At 41.8% G+C, this 26,791-nt stretch overlaps 1 protein-coding gene across 2 annotated transcripts; it reads left to right on the forward strand.

Moving 5' to 3' along the window:
* Positions 1-725: 725 nt before the first annotated feature.
* Positions 726-26,068, forward strand: ostm1 (osteoclastogenesis associated transmembrane protein 1). 2 transcript variants are annotated; one of them, XM_038799219.1, is made up of 6 exons: positions 726-988; positions 8,781-8,895; positions 14,586-14,680; positions 21,129-21,257; positions 22,196-22,361; positions 24,649-26,068. In XM_038799219.1, exons 1-6 carry the CDS (start codon positions 833-835, stop codon positions 24,702-24,704), a joined length of 717 nt encoding a protein of 238 aa, XP_038655147.1. In that variant the 5' UTR covers positions 726-832; the 3' UTR covers positions 24,705-26,068. The 2 variants fall into 2 exon arrangements, with proteins under 2 accessions (XP_038655147.1, XP_038655148.1); XM_038799220.1 differs by having other exon boundaries at positions 727-958.
* The last annotated feature ends 723 nt before the right edge of the window (positions 26,069-26,791 follow it).

The raw sequence follows: 26,791 nt of genomic DNA on the forward strand, positions 1-26,791 counted from the left end.
GGAGTCTCCCAGCAGCGGCGGCCGCGAGAGCGCAGGGGCGGAGTCTCCCAGCAACAGCGGCGGCCGCGAGAGCGCAGGGGCGGAGTCTCTCAGCAGCGGCGGCGGCCGCGAGAGCGCAGGGGCGGAGTCTCCCAGCAACGGCGGCGGCCGCGAGAGCGCAGGGGCGGAGTCTCCCAGCAGCGAAGCGGCCGCGAGAGCGCAGGGGCGGAGTCTCCCAGCAACAGCGGCGGCCGCGAGAGCTTAGGGGCGGAGTCTCCCAACAACGGCGGCCGCGAGATGTTTGGAGCCGGGTTCCTGGGCGCCATTTTACTGTGTTTCCTCAGCGAGGGAGCTCTCGGCTCCTCTTCCGCCTTTGGTGGCGGCCCGCTGGGAGGTGCGGCTTTCCGGAGCAGCGATGACCTCTCGCCGGAGAGGCCGGGCCCCCCGCCGATCGGGTGGGACGTGTTCCGGGCGGATGGGCCTCTGCCCCGCAGGGTGCGGGAGGCCGGCGGCGGGCCGCCTGATTGGGACAACGCCGCCGCCTGGTGGATGACCTCGGGCCCCGATCGGCTGGACTTGAGCGAGAGTTGCCGGCAGCTGCTGCGGGGCTTCGCCCGGAGCAGCGCGGCTCTGATCGGCTGCGTGGCGAGGAACGCGCGGCCGGTGCGGATCTGTGAGGAGTGCATCCCGCAGTTCCACAGCTTGGGGGAGGCGTTCAATAACATCTCAGTAGGTGCCTTGGTAGCGAGTGTTTGATGGCCTCACAGTTCCACCAAGTCTCTCACTGTCCCTTCCTCCTAGTCTGTTGAACCGCATCCGCTATTGCGTGTTAATTTGTCCTGTCTTGTTCAAAATGCACAAAGAAAGGATGTGTGTTAACCTTGCTTGGCTCCCCTCCAGCACCCACCTCTCCCACCTGCTGATGTGGCGCCTTTTCATCAAGATGCATATATTCTTTACCACTGAAGATGAGCAAGAGGTAGTAAACGTTGTGAATCATGTTATCAAGGTACTGATTAGCAGGACTGTGTTTGCGGCTTGTATTGTGCCGACAACCCAGAAAATGTTCGGAATGGCTTTGGAGGGAAATGGTGCTGACTGATCAAACAACTTGAGGAAGAATTGGCTGTTGAAATCCTCACATAGCTCTCTGCCTTTGGAACAGTCAAGTTTAGAGGAAACAATGTTCTTTCCTAGTCAGCTTCCGATTTTCCACTCGTAACCCCCCCCCCCCCCCCAATAAGATTGAACTGATCCCAAACTCTACTGCCTGTGTATCCTAACTCTCATTTGAATCCTGTTCACCTGGCACCCCTGTCTGTATTCACTGATCTACAATGACTCACTTCCCTTCTGACAATGACAAATGTTAAAATTTTCATCCTTGTTTTCAAATCCCTCTGTGACCCTCTGTACCAGGGGTGGGCAAACTACGGCCCGCGGGCCGCATGCGGCCCGCCAAAGGTATTTCTGCGGCCCACCAAGTCATTAAAAAAAAAAAAAAAAATTTTTTTTTTATAAATATTTTTTTTTTTTTTTTTAAATTTTTTTTTTAAAGGTTAATGGGTGGGGGGGCTGTTGGGTTACTTACTGGTATAGGGTGGATACGTTGACTTGAGTAGGGTGATCATTGCTTGGCACAACGTCGAGGGCCGAAGGGCCTGTTCTGTGCTGTTCTGTTCTATGTTCTATATGAGGCGCCCAGAATCATAACCGGGTGAAGTAATTATTTTACTTAATATACTATGCGGCCCTTTGTGAATTGTGAATTTCTGAATGCGGCCCTTGCACGGAAAAGTTTGCCCACCCCTGCTCTGTACCTTTCTCCAGCCCGACCACCATCTGAAATTTCTGCTTTTCCACTGCTGGTGCCTTGTAGTTGATTTTTAATTGCTCCACTATTGGTGACCATGGCATGCCCCCAAATTATCAAATTTTGTTTGATAATGTTGATGTGAAGGGCCGTGGAATGTTTTATTCAATAAAGGTGTTATCTAATTGCATGATATTGTTGAAGTAACACCAAGTCAACTGCTAAAAGTCTCTTGAAATGCAGTACTCTGACATTGATATGACATAGGGGCTGGTTTAGCTCACTTGGCTAAATCGCTGGCTTTTAAAGCAGGCCAGCAGCACGGTTCGATTCCCGTACCAGCCTCCCCGGACAGGCGCCGGAATGTGGCGACTAGGGGCTTTTCACAGTAACTTCATTGAAGCCTACTCGTGACAATAAGCGATTTTCATTTCATTTCATTTCATTTCATTTGTCAAAGTTCCACATTTAAAAAGTAATAACTCAATTTGAAACAAGTGATTCAGGACCATATCTGGGTATTGATAAGAAATTAGCTGAAGGGTAGGAGAAAAGTACTGGTTAGAGGGACAGTGTGGTGCTGGGAGAAGTACAAAGTGAGGTCCTCCAAAGCTCATTTTGGCACCACTGGTGTTTTTAATTTATAATGTGGAGTTGCCAGTGTTGGACTGGGGTGTACAAGAGGTCTTGCAAGACGAAGTTAAAGTCCAATAGGATTGTATGGAATAACTAGCTTTTTAATTATTCAGTAACTTTCAAGTGCGTATTTGCACTTGATAGGAAACTAGGATCGAAACAGGCAGTCCAAATGTGGCGGTGGAAGATTGGTGATATTTATTGTGGTCAAGTGTAAATAACAACTTTCATTTATAATAACTTCAACATCACAAAGTGTCCAAAAGCACTTCACAGGAGCAACATCAAACAAAATTTGACATGAGCCACATGAAATATTAAGATTCAGTAAGTGACTAAAAGCTTGGTCAGAGGTGGGTTTTAAGGAACATCTTGAAGGAGGAAAGAAAATTAGAGGGGGAAAGTACGTCACGAAGGAAGGAAATAACAGAGGATGTACAAAAGTACATAAACTAAAATGAGTATTAAGTCAATTATGTGTTATTGTAGTTAAATGTAACAGCCAGTGTGCATACAAGGTCCCACAAGTACTGGTAAAAGAATAGAGATCCGAGTTTCAGGTTGGAAAGGAATTTAGAGGTATATAAAGTGCTATGAAATAGCTTAATCTGGAATACAATTTTAAATTGGTGGATTAAATGTTGAAAGTTAAATAGCCTAATTTAATGAAAGTTGACTTCATGTTACACAAGAACGTAAACTTGTGCCTTGTTTTTGAATTACAAAATCGCACGTAGTGAATTCATGTCCTATTCCAGGTGCAGGAAGAATAGAAAATAATGTTCTGAATGTAGGTGTGACCAGGGGTGAGTGTACTCTCTCTCTTGTTCCCGCTCGTTTTCGCTTTCTCTCCCTGTTTTAGACTTTGTTCTCTGTTTTCCTCTGTGTTAATCTCTGAAGGAGATTTGAAGGAGAAAAATGAATGCTTAAGAAGGATTAAATGGAATGATTGTGATAAATTGCAAGGAGCATGTGTTGAGATCTAACACTATATTGATGAAATACAATCTAGGTATGATGCAAGCCATTGAGGATGCCAGTATGAGTTCCTGGCTGATATTGTTTATTGTGGTTCACCATGCCACATGATTATTGAGTAATTTTATTAATTGGTGATCGCAGTGTTGAGAATTTGTACATATTTCCCTATCCTGTGACTTTTCAGCCCCAAGACAGCTTGTTACACTCAAAAGTGACTTTCATAATTATTGCTGATATGTTCAGAGCACATTAGTGCACTGATGCTGTATTGCAGGGTGGTCTTTAGTAGGTTCTATTTCTCCACAAAGTTTTCTTATTACCTGTCTTGTGGGATGGCACAACAAAGTAGAGGCAAGGGAAGAATAGATTAATGGAGCCTGTTAGCAGCATGTATTGTTATGAAAACTTATGGCTTTTGTCATTCATACTCCCCAAAATGTGCTGCAGCTTGGTAAGGCTGGAAAGCTAAGTAACCCATCCATTAATATTTCAATAAATTGCAGTGATTTCTACTCTGGCAATTATTTGTATATTTTGTGGAAACTGACCGTTGGAGTATTTGTGGGCCGCCTTGTTGTTGCTAAATCAGTCTCCATTAACTTTTGCATCGTGTTGCTAGTAACGCTTAAAATTGGTTTAAAAATCAGCATTTTTTGTTAATAAACCCCTTGTTTAATTGCTCTCAATAACTCCTTGCATTAGTTTAGTGAGTCTGAATCCATTTCAGAAATGGATATGCTGGGAATTGACGGACTGTCGACTGTAGCTCAGTTGGCAGCATGCTTGCTTCTGAGGCACAAGATTTTGGGTTCATACCTACTCCATTTCTTTAAGTGTAACATTCAACACTGATACTCCAGTGAGGGAGTGAAATTTTGATTTTGTTTTGTTGTAATATTCTTTCTTGGGATGTGGGTGTTGATGACTAGGACAGCATTTATTTCCCATCCCTAACTACTTTTGAGAAGATGGTGGTGATCTGCTTCCTTGATCCCTGCAGACCATGCATACTTTACATTCCTCCAACTCTAACCTCTTGTACAGCTCCCCATCCTTTGTCCCAACATTGATTGCTATATCTTCACTGCCAAGGAATTCCACCCCAAATCTCTCCAATATCTTCACATCCTTTAGGCCGCTCCTTAAAATCCACTTCTTTAATAAAGATTTTGGTCAGTCCTCCTAATGTATTTTTGACTGTTGATTTTTTTAAAATTCTGATTACACAACTGTGAGGCTCCTTGGTGCGTTTTTCTACGTCAAAGGCCCTCCTGTATGTAAGCACGTGCCAATAATGAGATGTGTAAATCTATACATTTTCTTGCTGGAGATGGCTGTAATTCGGCACTTGTATGATACAATTTTCACCTTCCACTTTTCAACCCAGTTCTGGAGGCTTTGTTGACAGTTAATTAGAGGAATTATTAAAGGAGCCAAACATAGGAATTATCAATCTCATTCCTTTATGATGAAAGGAAGGTCATTGATGAAACTGTGAAGATGCTTGGACTGAGAAACCTCTCCTGAGAATCTCCCTCCCTGATGTTCACCGGCCTCTGACTAATCCAGACTCTTGCTGTGTCAGCATGATTCCAACTACTGATTTTCCTGCCCCAATCTCATTCACACAGTTTTGTTTGATTTTTTTTCATGTTGTATTCGGCGGGATGCTGCCTTAGTGTCAAGGGCAGGCTATCGATTCTTTGTCACTTTTAACGTGATTGAAAAGACACATAGATTTTATGTAGATCCATTTTCTTTATAAAGTTGCTGCCAGAAAAAGTCCTGCTTTTGGCAGTGCCTTGGGTCAAATTGTAAGTTGTAAAATCAATTAGATGGCACTGCTGAGGTCACCTAAAGAGGGGTTTTGATGCAGAAACTCATCTTTTATGGTTGTGGATCCATTGTATAGCAATGGTACATTTGGGTTTATTGTCATGTGCACTGAGGTACAGTGAAAAGTATTGTTCAGCGTACAGTCCAGACTCCAGACAGATCGTTTGACACATGAACAGCATAGGGCACAAGATAAACACACAAAGGAAATACATAGACATCGGGTGAAGCATAGGAGCGTAGTGCTGATACTCAGTAGAGAAGATGTGTGGAGTGATCAGTTCAGTCCATAAGAGGGTCATTCAGGAGTCTGGTAACAGCGGGGAAGAAGTTGTTCTTGAATCTGTTAGTGCCTGTTCTCAGATTTTTGTATCTTCTGCCCAATGGAAGAGGTTGGAAGAGAGAATAACCCGGCGGGAGGGGTCTTTGATTATAAGAACATAAGAACTAGGAGCAGGAGTAGGCCATCTGGCCCCTCGAGCCTGCTCCGCCATTCAATGAGATCATGGCTGATCTTTTGTGGACTCAGCTCCACTTTCCGGCCCGAACACCATGACCCTTAATCCCTTTATTCTTCAAAAAACTATCTATCTTTACCTTAAAAACATGTAATGAAGGAGCCTCAACTGCTTCACTGGGCAAGGAATTCCATAGATTCACAACCCTTTGGGTGAAGAAGTTCCTCCTAAACTCAGTCCTAAATCTACTTCCCCTTATTTTGAGGCTATGTCCCCTAGTTCTGCTGTCACCCGCCAGTGGAAACAACCTGCCCGCATCTATCCTATCTATTCCCTTCATAATTTTAAATGTTTCTATAAGATCCCCCCTCATCCTTCTAAATTCCAACGAGTACAGTCCCAATCTACTCAACCTCTCCTCATAATCCAACCCCTTCAGCTCTGGGATTAACCTAGTGAATCTCCTCTGCACATCCTCCAGCGCCAGTACGTCCTTTCTCAAGTAAGGAGACCAAAACTGAACACAATACTCCAGGTGTGGCCACACTAACACCGTATACAATTGCAACATAACCTCCCTAGTCTTAAACTCCATCCCTCTAGCAATGAAGGACAAAATTCCATTTGCCTTCTTAATCACCTGTTGCACTTGTAAACCAACCTTCTGTGACTCATGCACTAGCACACCCAAGTCTCTCTGAACAGCGGCATGCTTTAATATTTTATCGTTTAAATAATAATCCCGTTTGCTGTTATTCCTACCAAAATGGATAACCTCACATTTGTCAACATTGTATTCCATCTGCCAGACCCTAGCCCATTCACTTAACCTATCCAAATCCCTCTGCAGACTTCCAGTATCCTCTGCACTTTTCGCTTTACCACTCATCTTAGTGTCATCTGCAAACTTGGACACATTGCCCTTGGTCCCCAACTCCAAATCATCTATGTAAATTGTGAACAATTGTGGGCCCAACACGGATCCCTGAGGGACACCACTAGCTACTGATTGCCAACCAGAGAAACACCCATTTAACCCAACTCTTTGCTTTCTATTAATTAACCAATCCTCTATCCATGCTTCTACTTTACCCTTAATGCCATGCATCTTTATCTTATGCAGCAACCTTTTGTGTGGCACCTTGTCAAAGGCTTTCTGGAAATCCAGATATACCACATCCATCGGCTCCCCGTTATCTACTGCATTGGTAATGTCCTCAAAAAATTCCACTGAATTAGTTAGGCATGACCTGCCCTTTACGAACCCATGCTGTGTCTGCCCAATGGGACAATTTCTATCCAGATGCCTCGCAATTTCTTCCTTGATGATAGATTCCAGCATCTTCCCTACTACCGAAGTTAAGCTCACTGGCCTATAATTTCCTGCTTTCTGCCTACCTCCTTTTTTAAACAGTGGCGTCACGTTTGCTAATTTCCAATCCACCGGGACCACCCCAGAGTCTAGTGAATTTCGGTAAATTATCACTAGTGCATCTGCAATTTCCCTAGCCATCTCTTTTAGCACTCTGGGATGCATTTCAACAGGGCCAGGAGACTTGTCTACCTTTAGCCCCATTAGCTTGCCCATCACTACCTCCTTAGTGATAACAATCCTCTCAAGGTCATCACCTATCATAGCCTCATTTCTATCAGTCGCTGGCATGTTATTTGTGTCTTCCACTGTGAAGACCGACCCAAAAAACCTGTTCAGTTCCTCAGCCATTTCCTCATTTCCCATTATTAAAACTCCCTTCTCATCCTCTAAAGGACCAATATTTACCTTAGCCACTCTTTTTTGTCTTATATATTTGTAAAAACTTTTACTGTCTGTTTTTATATTCTGAGCAAGTTTACTCTCATACTCTATCTTACTCTTCTTTATACCTTTTTAGTAGCTTTCTGTTGCCCCCTAAAGATTTCCCAGTCCTCTAATCTCCCAGCAATCTTTGCCACTTTATATGCTTTTTCCTTCAATTTGATACTCTCCCTTATTTCCTTAGATATCCACGGTCGATTTTCCCTCTTTCTTCCATCCTTCCTTTTTGTTGGTATAAACCTTTGCTGAGCACTGTGAAAAATCGCTTGGAAGGTTCTCCACTGTGATTCCCGCTTTCCCAAGGCAGCAGGAGATATAGAGAGTCAATGGATGGGAGGTGGGTTCACGTGATGGACTGGGCTGTGTTCACGACTCTGTAGTTTCTTATGGTCCTGGGGCGAGCAGTTGCCATACCAGGCTGTGATGCAGCCAGATAGAATGCTTTCTATGGTGCATCTGTAAAAATTGGTAAGACTCAATGTGGACATGCTGAATTTCCTGAGGAGGTATAGACGCTGTTCTGCTTTCTTGGTCGGAGCATTGCAGCTGTTTAGTACTGTTGAGCTGCCTGTAATTATAAGTAGTGTGGATTTCAAAGCTCTGGGATGCACAGTTCTGATGAAAGGTCATCAAACTGGAATGTTCTCCCCACTGATGCTGCCTGGCTTGCTGAGTGTTTCCAGCATTTTTTGTTATTTTGCATTTCCAGCAACTGTAGGATTTTACTTTTGCTCAGACAATATGGGCAGTCCTTAATTATAAATAGTGCAAGTGTCCCATTTCACAAGCACAAGAAGTGAGTCTTGAGGTCTTGCAGAGTACTCTGAATTGGGTTATATTTCGCCATACATTTAACAACAATTGTAAACTGTGACCAGTGGGAAGTATACAGTTTTAGCCAGGAAGCTGTTGGGAAGCCATTTTCAGGAATATATGTTTTGCAATGATAACAGTAAGTACGTTTGTGCTTTCTGCATTGTAGACAAGTCACCTATTGTTTGCTGGCGATTTTGGAGTATTTTTGTACTTCCATGCACAAAAGCAGATTCATTTTAGAGTGCTTTTAATGTTTACTGTGTCCTCCTAACATGTTAAGTGGTGAATTGTTGTCTGCCTGCAGTATAGAAATAATGTTTCAATACTTGTATTTGTGAAGCCTGAACAAGTTTTGCCTTGTATTCACCTCATTATGTGAAAAACTTTATATCTATTCCATTGCTGTTGAACCTTTTTGTTAATATTTATGTCTTGCCCTTTACAGGAAAGTTCAGGGAACATCAGCTGTTCAAAGCAACTTTTGAGCTCAGACCGTTTGCAAATAGTCCTGAACATGTATCAATATCTGCACTCAATTTGGACCGACTCTGTGTGTGATGGTATGTCTGCTCACTTTGTGTTAAGGATTGTTGGTTTGTTTTGAAATGATTTGTATTGATGATCTATTGCAAATGTATAGCTACGCTCAGTTGTACCTTTTTAAAAATCAACTACATTTAGTTTTTGCTAATGCTTTCTGGTGCATCATGTGGTGTCCATCATCTTGTTTCCAGATTTATCTTTATTTGATTGGGCTACCTACTCATGTATTTCCAGAATGTGATAACTCTGTCACCTCAGAATAATGGACGAAGGTCAGAGTAGGGAGCTAGAAGTGCCAGTCACAAATGCTGTTTATTTAGAGTGGATCTTGCTTTCAAGTCCTGCATTATCCCATCGCACTTGAACCAGGCAACAATTATAGTAAGAAGTTGTATAAAATAACATGCTGACCATTTAATTTTTCACATCAAATGCTTTTCTATTGCTTCTTTTATGCTAAACTGGTTTGACTTATACTCAAGTTTATGATTCCAAGCATACCACTTAAAAATAAACATTGATGGGATGTGGGCATCACTGGCTGGGTCAGCATTTATTGTCCATCCCGAATTCCCCTTGAACTGAGTGGCATTTCAGAGAGCATTTAAGAGTCAACCACATTGCAGTGGATCTGGAGTCACATGTAGTAGACCAGACCAGGTGAGGATGGCCGATTACCTTCCCTAAAGGGCACGCATGAACCAGATGGGTTTTTACAACAATTGACAATGGTTTCATGGTCATCATTTGACTCCTAATTCCAGATTTTTATTTTATTTAAATTTCACCATCTGCGCCATGGAATTTGAACCCAGGTCCCCAGAGCATTGTCCTGGGTCTCTGGATTTCTAGTCCAGTAACAATACCACAAAGCCACCACCTAACCTGTCTCTTGTCCTAGAAGATGGATTAATTTAAAATGCTAACACCAACATCTGATACCTGGTGAATGTTGGAGTCTGCTTGTTTGGTATGCTCTTTGAATTGAGGGGGCATCAGATTTTGCACCTCAGTCACATTCCATTTTGCAATGAGGTCTTTGGGCATTTTGCTTGGGTTGCAGGGATGGGATTTGGGCACCCATTTCTGTTAAGCAGGCATGTTTTGTTTTTGTGTATCACCAGCATATATGAGTTGCGTTGGTTAATTTTTTTTTAAGAAGGGGACAATAGTTTTTCACAACCTATTTAGCCTTCATGGTCCATCCAGCAATAATCAATCATGTTCACTTCACTCTGTCTTGGGTATTTTCTTTTTACCCTGGCCATGTTTTTCTCTGTTGAACATGAGCTACGTTGCACAAAGTGTTTGATTTTGTAGCTAAAATATTGTGTAGGCTTACAGTACCATTAAAGTTCTCAGATTTGATATGTAGCTGCTTTCTACTAGATTTGAAAATATTTTATTAACTTTGCTTTCATTCAAACTTCTTAATGGCATTATTTATGAATTCTTTATATAACGTTGGCATATAATGTCACATTTTATTTTGGAGAGCCACAGTTGAAGATGATATGGTCTTTTTGTGCAGAACTATAAATACAGTTCATTTTTACCAAACCCCAGTACCTGGCAGAAGCTTACAAGTTATTCCGTGTGGTTTCAGGAGGTGATAATTTTACGGCAATGCAATGAGAACAGTTAGTTTTAGGAGGTAGAATTTGTCATTTTTAAAGTTTTGGAGCTTGAACCAGCTCCAAATGTGGATTTAATTCACTAATTGAAGCTCTGGACTATTTTTCTCTTTTTGATTTTGGCTGTTGCTTGGTCTTTAGCTTTTAGCTGGGAAGGTCAAATTTACTTTCTACCCTGTGTCCCAGTTATGTACATAGGGTTGCTTGAGATATCTGGCACAGAAACAGGGCCATTCAATCCAACCAGTGTATGGCAGCATTTATGTTCTACCTGGGAGCCTCCTCCCATCTTTTCTCATCTAAATCTATAATTGCAGGCCTCTATTTTTCTGCAATTTTTTGTCTAGTTTTTCCCCTTAAAAGCATCTATACTATTCACTTCACCCACTTGCTGTATAGCGAGTTCCATGTTCTCTACGCTTTTTGCATAAAGAAGTCGCTTCTGAATTCACTATTGGATTTCTTTGTTACTATCTTCTATCAACAGCCTCTCGTTATGTACTTCCCTACAAGGAAACAAATCTCTCTCTCCATTCTAACAAACTACATAATTTTAAAGACTTCTCTTAGGTCACCCATTAACCTTTCCTTTTCAACAGAAAATTGACCCAGCGTGTAAACCCACATCATTAAAAATCTCCTTTGTACACTCTCCAGTGCCTCTATATAATTTTTATAATGTATCAACCAGAACTGTGTGCAGATCATTAAGTGAGGTTCAACGTCGGTTTAGCATAGCTTCCCTACTTTTCAATTCTGTCTCTAGAAATAAAACCTGGTGCTTGGTTTGATTTTTAAAAAATAGGCTTACTGACCTTTGTTGTGACTTCGTAATTGAAGTATGTACACTCCAATATCCCTTTGTAAATCCACATAGACCTGCACCTTCCACCTAATAAGTGCCTCCCCTGTTCTTCCTACCAAAATGTACTGCCGCACCTTTATAGGGTTACTTAAGATTTAAAGGATCAACATTAAGTTTTCTAGTAGAATTTTATGGTCTTATAGTAGACTTCCTGGATAATTGTAAGAAACGTTTAATTGCATTGAGTGATACTACTTGTCCCGGCCATAGCATTGATAGAATCACAGAATCTCTACAATGCAGAAGGCCATTCAGCCCATTGAGTCTGCACCGAGCACCCTATCTAGGCCCATTCCCCTGCCCTAACCCCATAACCCCACCTAACCTGTTCATCCCTGGTCACTCAAGGGGAAAATGTAACATGGCCAATCCACCTAGCCTGCACATCTTTGATTGATGATTGGAGACTACTGCTGTAAGTGATTGGATTTGATTTTATGCAGCTACTTTTTTCAGGTTTCTTAACTTTGCTTATTGTCGTAAAGTGTTTCAATTTACTAGTGGGGCACATGCAAAAGTTGAGTATTTTACACTTATACACTTTTAGGAGGTTTTACACTTCCCGTACCCTCCCCGAACTGGCGCCAGAATGTGGCGACTAGGGGCTTTTCACAGTAACTTCATTTGAAGCCTACTTGTGACAATAAGCGATTTTCATTTCATTATATTCCGATAGTTAATGTACTGCTGACGTTAAGGTTGATTTTATATATTTGTGAGCCTCACGTGTTATAAAGGTGGGCATGTTTTCCACAATTTGTTTTTGCCTGTACATGAAAGCCAATTATTTTGCCTGCCTTTAAGTTGAGATTTCTTACAGAAACATAGTTTGCAAAGTTGTTACTGTAGTGTGTTCATGACACGCTGCCTTCTGTTCAAATAAATACCACAAACGTTCTGTATCAGGAATGTCCCACTATTAGCTGTGGGACTGGTGGCCAGGTGGTTTATCTGTGTTGATGTTGGCTGAAAGAAAAATGTCACGGCTATGTGATATAAATATAATGGGTGGAATTGAGCCCGTGTTTGCCTTCAGTGAGATTGGCAATGCGGGTGAAAAATATGGCGAGAATCAGGAAATGTGATTCTTGTAGGCGAGATTGCGTTTCCTGATTTTCCAGGCCCCGAAGGGGATATCGAAGGTGAGTGCTCAGGTCGCCATCACCCTCCAGCTTAGCGGCCCTTCATGGCTGTGAGCCTCAAGATTTCAAGGGGTCTTGCAGCTGGTGTGTGGAAGGCTTGTGTCCTTGCTGGTTGTGTGGCGATATAGCCACTGAGGGATTGCCCTTCTAGGGTGATAGCTGGAAAGTGGGTAAGAAGAGGTAAGTCCACTGTCAGCACAGGGGACAACTGAGAGGTCTATGGATGGGGTGCCATTAGATGCCAGGCTGCATGGGCTGAGTGGGGACTCTGACAACGGTTGTTTTTCAACCTCATCAGGCCTGACGACCTTCACACAATGCAATGGGAATGAACCCCTTAATTGGAAAAAAAATAATTGGGTACTCCAAATTTAAAAACAAAGGAGTGATGACACCATCTCCTCTGACATATGGTTTAAAAAAAATGTAAATTTGCCACAGTCCCAGAGAGCTATAGGCTGCTATCCCCATTGAGGGTGAGCTGACTGGTGGTGATTTAACCTGAGTATCACCACACCTTGGGTGAGGGACAGGGTTGAGAAGGCAGGGCATTTATGATTAACCTCATATGGTATGATATAAAGTATACTTGCCTTATTAGCCGAGGCATAGAGTTTAAGAGCAGGGGAGTTATGTTGTAACTGTATAAAACATTGGTTCAGTCATAGCTAGAGTATTGTGTGCAGTTCTGGAACCCAGATGAATTGTGGTGCTGTCTTCATGTTAGCACTGGACTTGGAACAAGGGGAGGAGTTTGAAAGGAGCGTCCCACTGATTAAAGAGATTCAATTTTCCCAGGGCAAGCGTATCCGTGGTGAGCTGGCACGAGTGCGGTGTGAATCATATGTGGAAGTTTTTTTTGTTAAATTGGCTGAATGTATGCGTTTTCCTGGAGTTGGCATCTGCATGATTTTCCCTGTTTTTTTTTCAACGGAACCGGCATTTTGGTAAATAAAAAATGGGAAAATTCCACCTAACTTGGTGCCATCTAGGAAGAATCAGCCTGCTTGATTGGCACATCATTCACCACTGTAAATAGAATTTAGAATTTAGAACAGTACAGCACAGAACAGGCCCTTCAGCCCTCGATGTTGTGCCGAGCAATGATCACCCTACTTAAACCCACGTAACCCGTATACCCGTAGCCCAACAACCCCCCCCATTAACCTTACACTACGGGCAATTTAGCATGGCCAATCCACCTAACCCGCACATCTTTGGACTGTGGGAGGAAACCGGAGCACCCGGAGGAAACCCACGCACACACAGGGAGGACGTGCAGACTCCGCACAGACAGTGACCCAGCCGAGAATCGAACCTGGGACCCTGGAGCTGTGAAGCATTGATGCTAACCACCATGCTACCGTGAGGCCCCTTATTGCTTATAATAAATACGTATTGCTTCCACCATTGGCGTACTGGCTGCACTGTGCACCAACTACAGGATGCACTCCTCAAGACTTCTTCGACACCACTTTCCAAACCAACTACCTCTACCACCTAGAAGGAGAAGGGCAGCTTGTCCATAAGAACGCCAACACATGCAAGAGCCCCCCACGGCAGCACACCATCCTGACTTGGACATCTATTGCTCCTTGTTCATCGCTGAGTCAAAATCCTGGAACTCCCTCCCTAAAGCATGGTGGGCATAACCCCACCAAATGGACTTCAGTAGTTTAAGAAGGTGGCTTAACCATCACGTTCTCAAGGGCAATAAATGCTAACAGTGTTGGTGAAGCCCACATCCAGTGAATGAATAATGGAAAGAATCTTGCATACCCCAATAATTTTAGTTTAACTTTTGCATGGGAGGGGGGTTAGATTGTTCATAAAGTTGAAGAAAACTTTGATTTGGGATTACTTTACAGTCTGGAATTGCTCTATTTTTATTTAACTTTTATCATGAATAAATGTCATGCAAGTATAGAATTTTTTAAAAATATTTTCATTCGGTTTTTAAAATGTAAGTATTGAATGTTTGAAATATTTTCTACAATTCTAATCTATGTGCAGCAGTGCTGAACTGTCTTTATTTACTAACCTGATGTCTCCTTTTCCTTCAACAGCCTGTTTAAATAGTAACGGAACAGCACCATCAGTGGACACAGTAATCTTTCAGAAGATGCTGAATGATTCTTTGAATTGTTTTGACCGTTATTCGGTAAGTTACATATTAATCTCACTTGCTCTGCTTGTATCAAAAGAGGTTGCAAATGAAAATAATGGATCCACAATACTGTTTTGCAATAAATCCACAATCTTAAAAATTTTTTAGAATACCCTAATTATTTTGTTCTAATTAAGGGGCAATTTAGCATGCACATCTTTGGGTTGTGGGGATGAAACCCATACAGACACAGCAAGAATGTGCAAACTCCCATGCGGACAGTGATTCGGGGCTGGGATCGAGCATGGGTCCTCAGCGCTGTGATGCAGAAGTGCTAACCGCAGTGCCGCCCCATAAATCCACAATCTAAACACAAATCACCAAAAATTCTGGGGCCCAGCGTCACTAACTTATCTCCTTAAAGTTAACTGCACACATTCTTGGGTCAGAATTTTGTATTTAGTATGTAGACATTGCAGCAGCCAGGTCTAGTTTGTTTTTCTTCAGCATGCGCTTTCATTGCATTTCCTTGCCTCCACCCCACTGCTGTGTATATGCATTTATTAGAATGTTGTGGTGCTACTCTGTAGAGTACGAGATGCTTGTTAAGATTTCTGTTTTTGTACTGGTGGGATTGGACCGTAGAGCACAAGCTTGCAGCAAACTAAACTGCAAGGAGAAAGGGTGTGAAAGTAGAGCATCCAGAGAAGAGAGTGAAAGAAAAATATTTATAAATTTGTAATAAAGCAACAATGTGTCTGTTTTTGTATTCCAGAAGATAAAATGAGACAAAATTCTAAGGGTGCTCATTTAAAAAAATATTTGGTATTTAAATTTGCGAGATTATGTACATGTTAATGGAACAGCTTTTAGAAATACTTGTGTTTGTGTCAATGCCAAATGTAATCCATGTCATTAAAAATCTATTTTATTCAGTAGAATGAAGCAGAAGTTGGCACTAAAATATTCAATAAGTTAATTACAATGTATTTCCCAGTGTGCAGGGGAGAGTGATCTTGTTTGGGGATAAAACATTTAGGATCGCATTTCTTATTAGTTAGAGCAATAAAGGAAACAAAATTATGTAAAATTGGCATCAATGCACTTGCGAGCTATTGATTTCATGGGCTTGTTGAATAAAACACAACTTTAGTGTGATGCCTGGGTCACTTAAATTGTAGAAAAAAGTGCAACCCAATCACTGTTTATAATTATTAGCATTACCCGTGATTATTATAGTAGCATTACCCAAGATAATTATGGGGTGGCACAGTGGTTAGCACTGCTGTCTCACAACGCCAGGGACCCGGGTTCAATTCCAGCCTCTGGTGACTGTGTGGAGTTTGCACTTTCTCCCCGTGTCTGCGTGGGTTTTCTCCCGGTGCTCCGCTTTCCTCCCACAGTCCAAAGATATGCAGGTTAGGTGGATTGGCCATGATAAGATTGCCCCTTTGTCCAGGGATGTGTAGTTTAGGTGGGGTGGAAGGGGAACTGGGTGGGGAGATGGGCCTAGCTGGGGTGTGGGTCAGTGCAGACATATTGGGCTGATAGCATCCTTCTGCACTGTAGGGATTCTATGGGCGAGGAAGGCCATTTGGCCCACCTTAGTTGAGCCAGAGAAGTGAACCTGACATTTCCCTCCCCCATCCCCAAGTTGTTGCAACCAGTTGTTGCCTTGACGATCTTTGTTTTTTGTCGCCACTATTTTAACTGGTTGTTTATTCTATACCAAAGGTCAAAATATGTATTTTTTTTGGGAATCTTTTTTTATAGATAATATTCTAATTCTCAGTTGATAAACATATAAAATATTCAACCAGATTCATACAATATACAAAAAATATCCCATGCCGCCCAAACCGTGAACCCCCCCCACACCGTGGAAAAAATATTAATTAACAGTTTTCCAGAATAACTCCAATACAACCATTTATGTACAATGGTTGACAGTATTCTAATCTTTTCATCCACCCCCATAAACCCAAAAGAAACAACAACCAATCTTGCGGCTCTTCCTGAGGTTTACGTTTTGATTTTCAGAATCTCCTCTTTTGTTCTCATTGGCTGGGTCTAAGAAAATGCAAAATGTTTGCATGATTGTCTTTAAGACAGTCACTACACCACAAGTAGTTCACAGTATGTGAAGTGGGCAGTACGGTAGCAGAGTGGTTAGCACTGTTGCTCCACAGTGCCACGGTCCCAGGTTTGATTCCCCGCTTGGGTTACTTTCTGTGTGGAGTCTGCACATTCTCCCCAAGTCTACTTGGGCTTCCTCTGGGTGCTCCAGTTTCCTCCCACATGTCCTGAAAGACATGCTGTTAGGTAATTTGGACATTCTGAATGCTCCCTCCTCCATGTACATGAACAGGCGCCGGAATGTGGCAACTGGGGGATTTTCACAGTAACTTTTATTGCAGAGTTAATGTAAGCCTACTTGAGTCAATAATAAAGATTAGTATTATAAATGTGTAACTAATAAATACAAGTGCTTCTTATGAAGTAAAACTGTTCAGTATTAAATTATACATGTTCTTTATAGTAGCTTGTGCTATTTTAATTTTCCCCCATTCAGTAGCGCCTGAACCTACACAGCCAAGCTAAAGATTCCACATTAATTTGAAAGGAATTTGTTACCTCAGTGACTTCATGTTTTTCTGGTCCAGTTAGCTGTGAATTCCTTTGTTGATTAGTATAAAACTGCTCTACTTCACAAATATTTTTCTCTCTTTCCCTCCCCCCAGCTAAGAATTGTGGCATTTTACTCTACATTCCTGCTCCATCTTTCTGATCGTTAGGTAACCCCCTCACAAATATTCATGGTTTTCTGCCCTTAAATCCGTTGCTTTATTTAATGTTTGCCCTGAATTCCCATAACTAAGTTTAATTAATGACCTTTCATGTGGAACTTAGTCAAAAGGTTTTTGGATGCTCAAACTCCGGTTCACCAAGTCATGAGGGGAGATCCTTTGGCTTCATTGTAGCGTTCCCACCTCTAGTGTCAGGTACAAGGTTTGTACCCTGCTCCGCACATCTTGCATTTCGTGGATGTGTGTGGCTGTTCCCTCACCAAATTGGTTGTAGGAGCCCATAAAACGCTCAAGCTGTATCAACTAGCCATACTGTTGGCAACTATAAAAATAGGTTAAAGCCATGGAAGAAGTGGACTGTCATGGATTGTTGAACTGTTAAGAGCCGACAAATTTTTCCACTGCTTCAACCTATTCTCCAATGAAAGAGCATAAAAATAATAGAATAACAACAGGGTCACGTGGCTAACACAGTCCCACTTGGTTGGCACTCCTTAAAGAAGCCAAGGAGATTAATGAGATCCCTTTCAGAATTCATGCTGACTCCTATTGATGAGGTTACTGATATATAGATTATCGTCAGGTTCATTCGTGATAATCACTTTCATTGCTTTACATAGAATGGAAGTAAAAGTAATGGGTCTGTAACTTTCCTGTATTCTTTTTATCATTCTTCAATATATGCAAGTTCCACTTAACAATTGCTACTTCCTACTCTCCTTAGTTGTTGATATGGCCCCTTGTGCTTAAATTCTGTATACTTCACGGCGCCGAGGTCCCTGGTTTGATCCTGGCTCTGGGTCACAGTCCATGTGGAGTTTGCACATTCTCCCCATGTTTGCGTGGGTTTCGCCCCCACAACACAAAGATGTGCAGGGTAGGTAGATTGGCCATGCTAAATTGCCCCTTAATTGGAAAAAATGAATTGGGTACTCTAAATTGTTTTTTAAAATAAAAAGAAAATTCTGTACACGGCAGGAAAGCTTGGCTGGACCTAAATTTTGCAAATTGTAGACACTTTTAGCACATTCCCCTGTCAGTCTTCACTTTACAAATGAGAAAGATCCAGGGTAGTCATCTTTCTTCCCAAGATCTGGGATCTTGGAATTCTGTTGTCCTCCAGTAACTGATTGTGAGATAGAAGTTCTAAAATGGGGAGGCCGAAACTAAACTGCGTACGCTCGACGTATTGGGTCAAGAGGCACCTATGTATGATACCTACTAACTCTGCCTCCAAACTGCTTGCATTTTTTCTGTAATATCAAAGTAATATAACAATAATAACCTTTTATTGTCACAAGTATGAAGTCACTGTGAAAAGCCCCTAGTTGCCACGTTCCGGCGCCTGTTCGGGTAAGCTGGGACGGGAATTGAACCTGCGCTGCTGGCCTTATTCTGCATCATAAACCAGCTGTCTAGCCTACTGAGCTAAATCAGCCCATAACCCACGCAAACACAGGGAGAATGTGCAAACTCCACACGGACAGTGACCCAGAGCCGGGATGGAACCTGGGACCTCGCCGCTGTGAGGCAGCAATGCTAACCACGGTGCCACCGTGCTGCCCTTACATACTATGCCCTTGTATACTATAGATGCTGGAAATGTAAAATAAAAACAAAATGCTTAGGTTAGAGGTTAGGCAGCATCTGTGGTTTGTGTCGGCGTTAACGTTTCGAGTCAGGGTGATATTTTTCTGAACTGAAGATGGAAATAAATGTAATGCATTTATTTACAGTTCTGTACTATCAGTTCTGATTGAATGTCACCTCAACATGAAACATTATTGCTGTTTTTCTCTGCGGATGCTGCCTGGACCAAAGTAGTTCCAACGTTTTTTGTTTTTACTTACATTTTTGCAGTTTAGGTTGATCAAAATATCCTATTAAAATAACTTTCCTGCTCTCCCACATGCCTTTTATTTCTTTGCAGAGCTAATTGTCATCCACCTCTTTACAATTGAGGCAAAAGTAGCATACCTCTAATATTATCTTGGGAGTGTTTTGGTATTTGAGATGTCTAACTGCACTAGTTTCAACAGGACTGATTCTTCTTCCCTGACACAAGCTGCACCTCTTTGCCTAGCTTGACGTATCTAAACATACTCTGTATTAAACCATGATTCAGATATTCCCACTACAAAGAACAAAGAAAATTACAGCACAGGAATAGGCCTTTCGGCCCTCCAAGCCTGCACCGACCATGCTGCCCATCTGAACTAAAACCCTCTCCGATTCCGGGGACCATATCCCTCTTCCCATCCTATTTATTTGTCAAGTCGCCCCTTAAAAGTAATATTGTATCTGGTTCCTCTGCGTCCCCTGGCAGCGAGTTCCAGGCTCTGTGTACCACCACCCTCTGTGTACAAAAAACTTGCCTCATACATCTCCTTTAAACCTTGCCCCTCGCACCTTAAACCTACGCTCCATATAATTGATTCTTCCACCCTGGGGAAAAAGCTTCTGACTATCCACTCTGTCCATGCCTCTCATAATCTTATAGACTTCTGTCAGGTCGCCCCCTCAACCTCTGTCGTTCCATTGAGAACAAACCAAGTTTCATCACCTCCTAGCTAATTACTACATTGTAATTTCCTACTAACGTTTTTTAATGCATTTTTAAAAATTCATTTATGGGATGTGGGGTCGCTGATTAGACCAGCATTATTGCCCATCCCTAATTGTCCTTCAGAAGGTGATGGTGAGTTGCTTTCTTGAACCGCTGCAGTCCTTGAGGTGCAGGTACACCCACTGTGCTGTTGGGGAGGGAGTTCCAGGATGTTGTCCAGCGACAGTGAAGGAACGGCGATATATTTTCAAGTCAGGGTGGTGAGTGACTTGGAGGGCAATCTCCAGGTAGTGAGTTTCCCAGGTATCTGCTGCTCTTGACCTTCTAGATGGTAGTAGATGCTCTTGTCCTTCTAGATGACAACAGGACATAATCTCGCCCTGGCATGAGTAGCACGGTAACACAGTGGTTAGCATTGTTGCTTCACAGCGCCAGGGTCCCGGGTTCAATTCCCAGCTTGGGTCATTGTCTGTGCGGAGTCTGCACGATCTCCAGCCCCCCCCCCCCCCCCCCAAAACCTGTTGCCTCCGGGTGCTCCAGTTTCCTCCCACAAGTCCTGAAAGACGTGCTGTTAGGTAATTTGGACATTCTGAATTCTCCCTCAGCGTAACCGAACAAGCGCCGGAGTGTGACGATGAGGGGATTTTCACAGTAACTTCATTGCAGTGTTAATGTAAGCCTAGGTGGTTAGGTGGATTGGCCATGATAAATTGCCCGTAGTGTCCTAATAAAAGTAATGTTAAGGGGGGGTTGTTGGGTTACGGGTATAGGGTGGATACGTGGGTTTGAGTAGGGTGATCATGGCTTGGCACAACATTGAGAGCCGAAGGGCCTGTTCTGTGCTGTACTGTTCTATGTTCTATGTCCTACTTGTGGCAATAATAAAGATTATTATCTTATTTTTAATGCTTTTGCCATTTTTTTGTGTAAACATTTTATTTGTTTCATTTCCTGTTTCCCAATGTCTACATATTCTTTGTGTCTCGTTCATCTGAGCCCATACCCCGGTGTTTTATTACTTTCTAATCTATGATCGGTCTCATGCGATTCTGTTATCTTGAGTGTATATGTGTGCTGACTTGGTGGGCTAACATGTTCCACAAAGTGAAATATGATTTTTGTTTTGCAGAAATACCCAGATCATGGCAACCGTTCTGATCTTTGCATTAAGTGTAAAACGTCTTACAATAATTTAACTAAATGGTACAACAAAATGGCAGATACGCAGAGCATCATGTGTATAGACATCGTTGATGCAGTAAGTAAACTGAGAACTATGCAATATCTATCCCCTCTACAGTGCTGTCATACCTCAGTAGCAATCTAATTCTAAACCTATTTTGATGCAAAGGCCATTGGATATATTTGATTGTTGGATTTTTCAGCAAGTTGGAACTAGCTGAACATGTGCCGATTAAAACAGACACAGAACCAGGGCTGTATGTAGGACTTTAAGCCAAAAAGGCAAAATGTAGGTTAAAGTGAGGGGAAATTCATAATATGAAAAAAATAGGTCAAGGCTACAGATCAATGTAGCAATTGGGTAAGGATGAGCAGAGAATTGGGTAAGGACGAGCAGAGTGTGACACTAAGTTTAACAATAGTTTTGCATGAATGAATAAAACCAAATTATGAAAAAATGGTAAGTTAAAATTAAGGCACTTATCTGAAGGCACAAAGCATTCATATAACAAGATTGCATAAATAGAGATGAATGTTTGATCTAATAGCCTTTACAAAAGCATACTTCCATGGTGAACGATGTTGGGAACTAACTTTTCCAAAATACTTGATGTTTTGAAATTAAAGAAGATGGATAAGTAGGTGGGATGGCCCTGATAATCAAGGATGATGTATGGTCAGTAATGAAGAAGAATCTTGGCTCAGAAGAGCAGGATGTAGAATCCGTAATATTAGAGATAAGAAATAAAGGTCAGAAAACACTGATGGGAGTAGCTTAAGCTGTGGGGGTAACGATTACATACGATCTTCTAATCCGTCCCTTTACATAAGGAATCACTGCACTTCAAAAATTATTAATTGTATCTGTGGAATCCAAGTCATTTTGGCTTGGTAATTAAGTACATAAAATGTCTCATTATTAAGTACTCTGCAAAACTATCCATATAATAATTTACAAAATGTAATTTAGACACAATAATTTGACCTGTTTTGTTTATGTTTTGATGCCATCAGATGAACTTGACGCGGCAGCTGTGGAGCAAAACCTATAACTGCACTGTCCCCTGCAGTGACACCGTTCCAGTCATTGCAGTGTCAACGTTTCTCCTTTTCCTACCTGTCATCTTCTACCTCAGCACCTACCTTCACTCTGAGCAGAAGAAAATGAAGCTTATGGAGCGTGAGTACCTGGTTTACACTTTTAGAATTAGATCAATAAATGAGATGCCTGTGTAGCCATCTCAGATGGCCACCTGTAAAGGACCATGGAAATTATGGCCAACCCAAGACTCAGACAGACTCAGAGCTTGTGTGTGTATTTGCAACCCAGCTAGCTAGACGCGATCGAAACCCCCACTCGTTTGCATTCTAATGGCTCATTTCCCCAGAACAAAAGTACGGTACTCAGGTAACCAATACAAATGCAGACTAACCGGCGCCACTCCCTTTGCTAAGAAAGCCCAAACGGCCAAGGGCAATGACCGCTCAGGATATGTCCAGCCATCAAGGCAAGCGCCCCTTTATTGGCCAAAATCGAAGGCAGTGATTGAAGCCTGTTGAATTATTGGGTCCAAAGCCAAGGACCGCCCCAAAGAGCGCAAAATCCCAGAGGGATAAAAAAGAGACACAGCCATGTGTCCAGTCTCTCTTGGCCCCGGCCTACGCCTAAAACAAAGTGTAGCATTACGACCAGAAGACAAGTTCAAGACCAACGATCGCTACCAGACGGATAAGCCCAGCAGAAACAAAGCCACTTCTACCGAGCCACGCAAAATCTGAACAAAGGCCTTGTTCATCTGCATAGAGCTGGTTACCCTGAAGTTAAGTATTGTTTTTTAGGACAGCACGGTGGCACAGTGGGTTAGCATTGCTGCCTCGCAGCGCTGAGGTCCCAGGTTTGATCCCGGCTCTAGGTCACTGTCCGTGTGGAGTTTGCACATTCTCTCTGTCTTTGCGTGGGTTTCGCCCCCACAACCCAAAGATGTGCAGAGTAGGTGGATTGGACACACTAAATTGCCCCTTAATTGGGAAAAATGAATTGGGTACTCTAAATTTATATTTTAAAAATGTATAAGTTATTGTAGTTGTTAGGTGTAGTTTAACTTCTAGTGTTTTATGTTGCATGTCGAAGTAATCCTTGTGTGTGAATAAACTATCTTTGAACTTGAACTGACTAACTTGTTTGGTCTTTGATTGATATCCGGTAAAGCCTTGTGGTGGTATCATTTGATACCTGGCAACTCTGAAAAGCAATATTATCATTAATAACTGCCATATCTAGTTAATTTGGCAACATTATTGGTGACGCTGGTGGGATAGTAGTCCACTCATTAAAAGGAGCAACATTATTGGCATCTCCGGTGCTGATTGGCAACACTTGATAGTTATTGGCAGATGCTAACTGCTACCAAATGTGTACTTCAAGTAGAATATTTGACTCAGTCCACACAAACATTGGGCTACATTTTACGTGCCCCCAAGAAGGTCACTTTCTCAGCAGAGCGGAAAAGAGGCATGTAAAATTGGGACAGGTCCTAAGATCGGCAGCACGCTACCGTATTTAGGTAGATATGATCACGGCTCAATTACCCAAATAATATGCTGCCCATAGCATGGTCAGTTGAGTGGAAGTGAGCAGCTTGATTATTTGTTTTAAATAATCTCTTCAAATGGGGGGAAGGAAGGAGGGGAGTGGTGTTCTATCTTCTGTTAAAGGACATCAACCTGAAATGTTTTTCTCCGCGGAAGCTGCCTGACGTGCTGTATTTCTAGCAGTTTCTGTTTCTAATACAAGGATAAATGTAAATGGCAGCTGCCATCAGCAGATGGTATCTTTCGTTGGAGCTGGCAGAACATTGCTGGCAGACCTTCCTCAGCGGAGAAACTCAGGCAGCTAGATGTTTCTGCGAGTAACATGAAACTTCCTCTAATATAAACAGCAGATTACTCAATAATTTCCCAACATTTGACCTGCAGATTGATTTGGCCCATTGATGAGAATTGTTCCCTTCTCCACTACCGCCATCTCCAGCAGAGTGCAAAGTCACCAGAATACGGCCAGACCTTTTTGTTACTTGTGCTGTTATCAGCATTCTGAATAGGGAGACCGTAGATGCTGCTTCCCCTAGCTAGAAATCTAGAGTTAGGGCCATAGCTTTGGGATAGGAAGTTGGCCAATTAAAGCAAATAAATTTCCCTTTGTCTCAGTGCTAAGCGCTGTGACCCTTTGGAATTCTCTACCCCAGAGGACTGTGGACACTCAGTAATTGAGTACATTGAGATTGAAATTTTGGGCAGTAAAGGAATCAAGATAATAGAGTTGGATGGGAAAGTGGAATTGAGATGGACGATCAATCATGATCTTATTGAATGACAGAACAGGCTGAAGTGACCATATGTGCCTGGTCTTGCTCCTTTCATGTGTATTAAAATATTATACTAATTTTTCTTTTGATATCCACTTGTAGCAAAACGCTTGAAGCCATGCAGCAGTGCAGCACATATTGAAGACAGACCTTCCTGAACCTCCTAATATATTTAGAAAACAATTGACCAGGATCATCATGTGGTGCAGGAATAAGAACATGAGGAAATGTTATAACATTAAGAATTGTTTTTTTCAAAATGCATCTTGATGCCTTGTAATTTAAACGACTACCAGTGTTTTAAGAAACTGTCTACTGAAAATTTGCACATTGGAAATATGTTCCGATTATTTTTTATGCTCGTACTGTGATCTTGTCAATATTTAGGCAAGTGCGCAGCTTTCAGGTTGAATTGAAGCTAGATCAAGACTGCTAAAACTATTCACTTTAGCTCATTATTGCCATTTTTTCTTTTGCCTCTGCCATAAGTTTAGTTATGTTATTAAGGAAAAATTCATGCTTGAGCCTGGTTTTGTTGAACTGCCCCAAGTTTGAGTAGACCCCAACTTCAGATTAATGTTTACATGTTAAAAGTAAAAAAATATTGAGTGAATTGCAAGCTTTTAAAACTAAACTGTTTGGATTTATTTTCTGTTGATTAATTGATAACATCGAATGGAGCTTTCTGAAACACAGCTGAATTAAAGCATACTGGATGTTGTCCCAGGAAAGGCATCTCTTTTCCTGGTTTGATGCTGCCTTTATATTTTAACCCTGCTGATATTAAATTATGCACTAATCTTTCAAAATGTGGGAGTCCTGTAGTAGCCTGTGTGACACTTTTTAATTCAGCATTTAGTTTGCTAATTATTTTTTATTTTATACATTGTAATTTGACAAGTGTACAGCAATGTGGCATTTAAGTATGTAAATAACATGGTAATGGTAGATTCAGAAAATTCCTTTAAATTGAAACCAAAAATAGAACAGAAGTTCAAACAGGTGAAGAGCACATTTTGCATTTGTGATGAGATATCCTTCACACAAACACCGTTAAATCCATGCCATGGATGTCCAGGTCGCGATCTCTATAAAATCCCTGAGATATTTTTTAAGAAACCAATTGAATGCTGTAATCATGGAGGTTGGAGAATTTCTATGGAAGGCTTAGTGTAGATCTTGCAAATAGTTTACCTCACCTATTTACCTTGTGTTCTGCATTAAGTGCTTGTCTGAAAATTATATTTTTAAAATTGCATATTGAATCAATTGTGAGCTTACTTTGGGGACCCATTCAGTTTTTGTTTCTGTTTACCATATTTGTGGTTTTGGGATCACTTTTAAAGCAAGAATGATGCATTCCATTTACTTTTTATGTTTACCTGCTGACTCGTGAAGTTTGTGTGCATTATTTTCTTCTCTGTTATTTAAGTAACCCCCGACATGTAACCTTTTGTTCTTCTGGTTAAAGCTTATGGATTGAAGTAACCACATTTTCAATTAAAGTGTTTTGGTAATGTCATCAGAGTTTGTTTTTTGTTCTGAATCTTTTTTTCTTCTGTAATTGTAAAATGTGCAGAAGTTTGTCTGATATTTCAAAATAAGGCTATGCTCACAAAAACAACCGTGCTGTTTCAAAAAAAAACGATCTGGGAATGATGGTGAAGTTGTCATTTCCTGTCAGATTCTCATCTGCTGTCGTGTTCATTTCTAGCATTTTCAAGCTTATTTCAGATTTTGTGGTAAGGAAGCTGTTTAGCCTATCAGCTAGTGACAGTGATGTCAGTTCACCCATCGCTGTCCAACCCCAATGTACAACATGGCTCAGTATAATTATTCATTTTGTGTGTTTGTTCGTGTATTCTATTAGTGAAGCTCTGAACTGGATAATATGATTCATTTTTGAAGATATTAGCAGATGTTTAAACATATTCTTGTTTTATAAACCAAACATGCAGATATAGAACATAGAACATAGAACAGTACAGCACAGAACAGGCCCTTCGGCCCTCGATGTTGTGCCGAGCAATGATCACCCTACTCAAACCCACGTAACCCGTATACCTGTAACCCAACAATCCCCCCATTAACCTTACACTACGGGCAATTTAGCATGGCCAATCCACCTAACCCGCACATCTTTGGACTGTGGGAGGAAACCGGAGCACCCGGAGGAAACCCACGCACACACGGGGAGGACGTGCAGACTCCACACAGACAGTGACCCAGCCGGGAATCGAACCTG

This window comes from Scyliorhinus canicula, chromosome 6 (assembly GCF_902713615.1).
Source record: "Scyliorhinus canicula chromosome 6, sScyCan1.1, whole genome shotgun sequence".
Taxonomy (NCBI): Eukaryota; Metazoa; Chordata; class Chondrichthyes; order Carcharhiniformes; family Scyliorhinidae; genus Scyliorhinus; species Scyliorhinus canicula.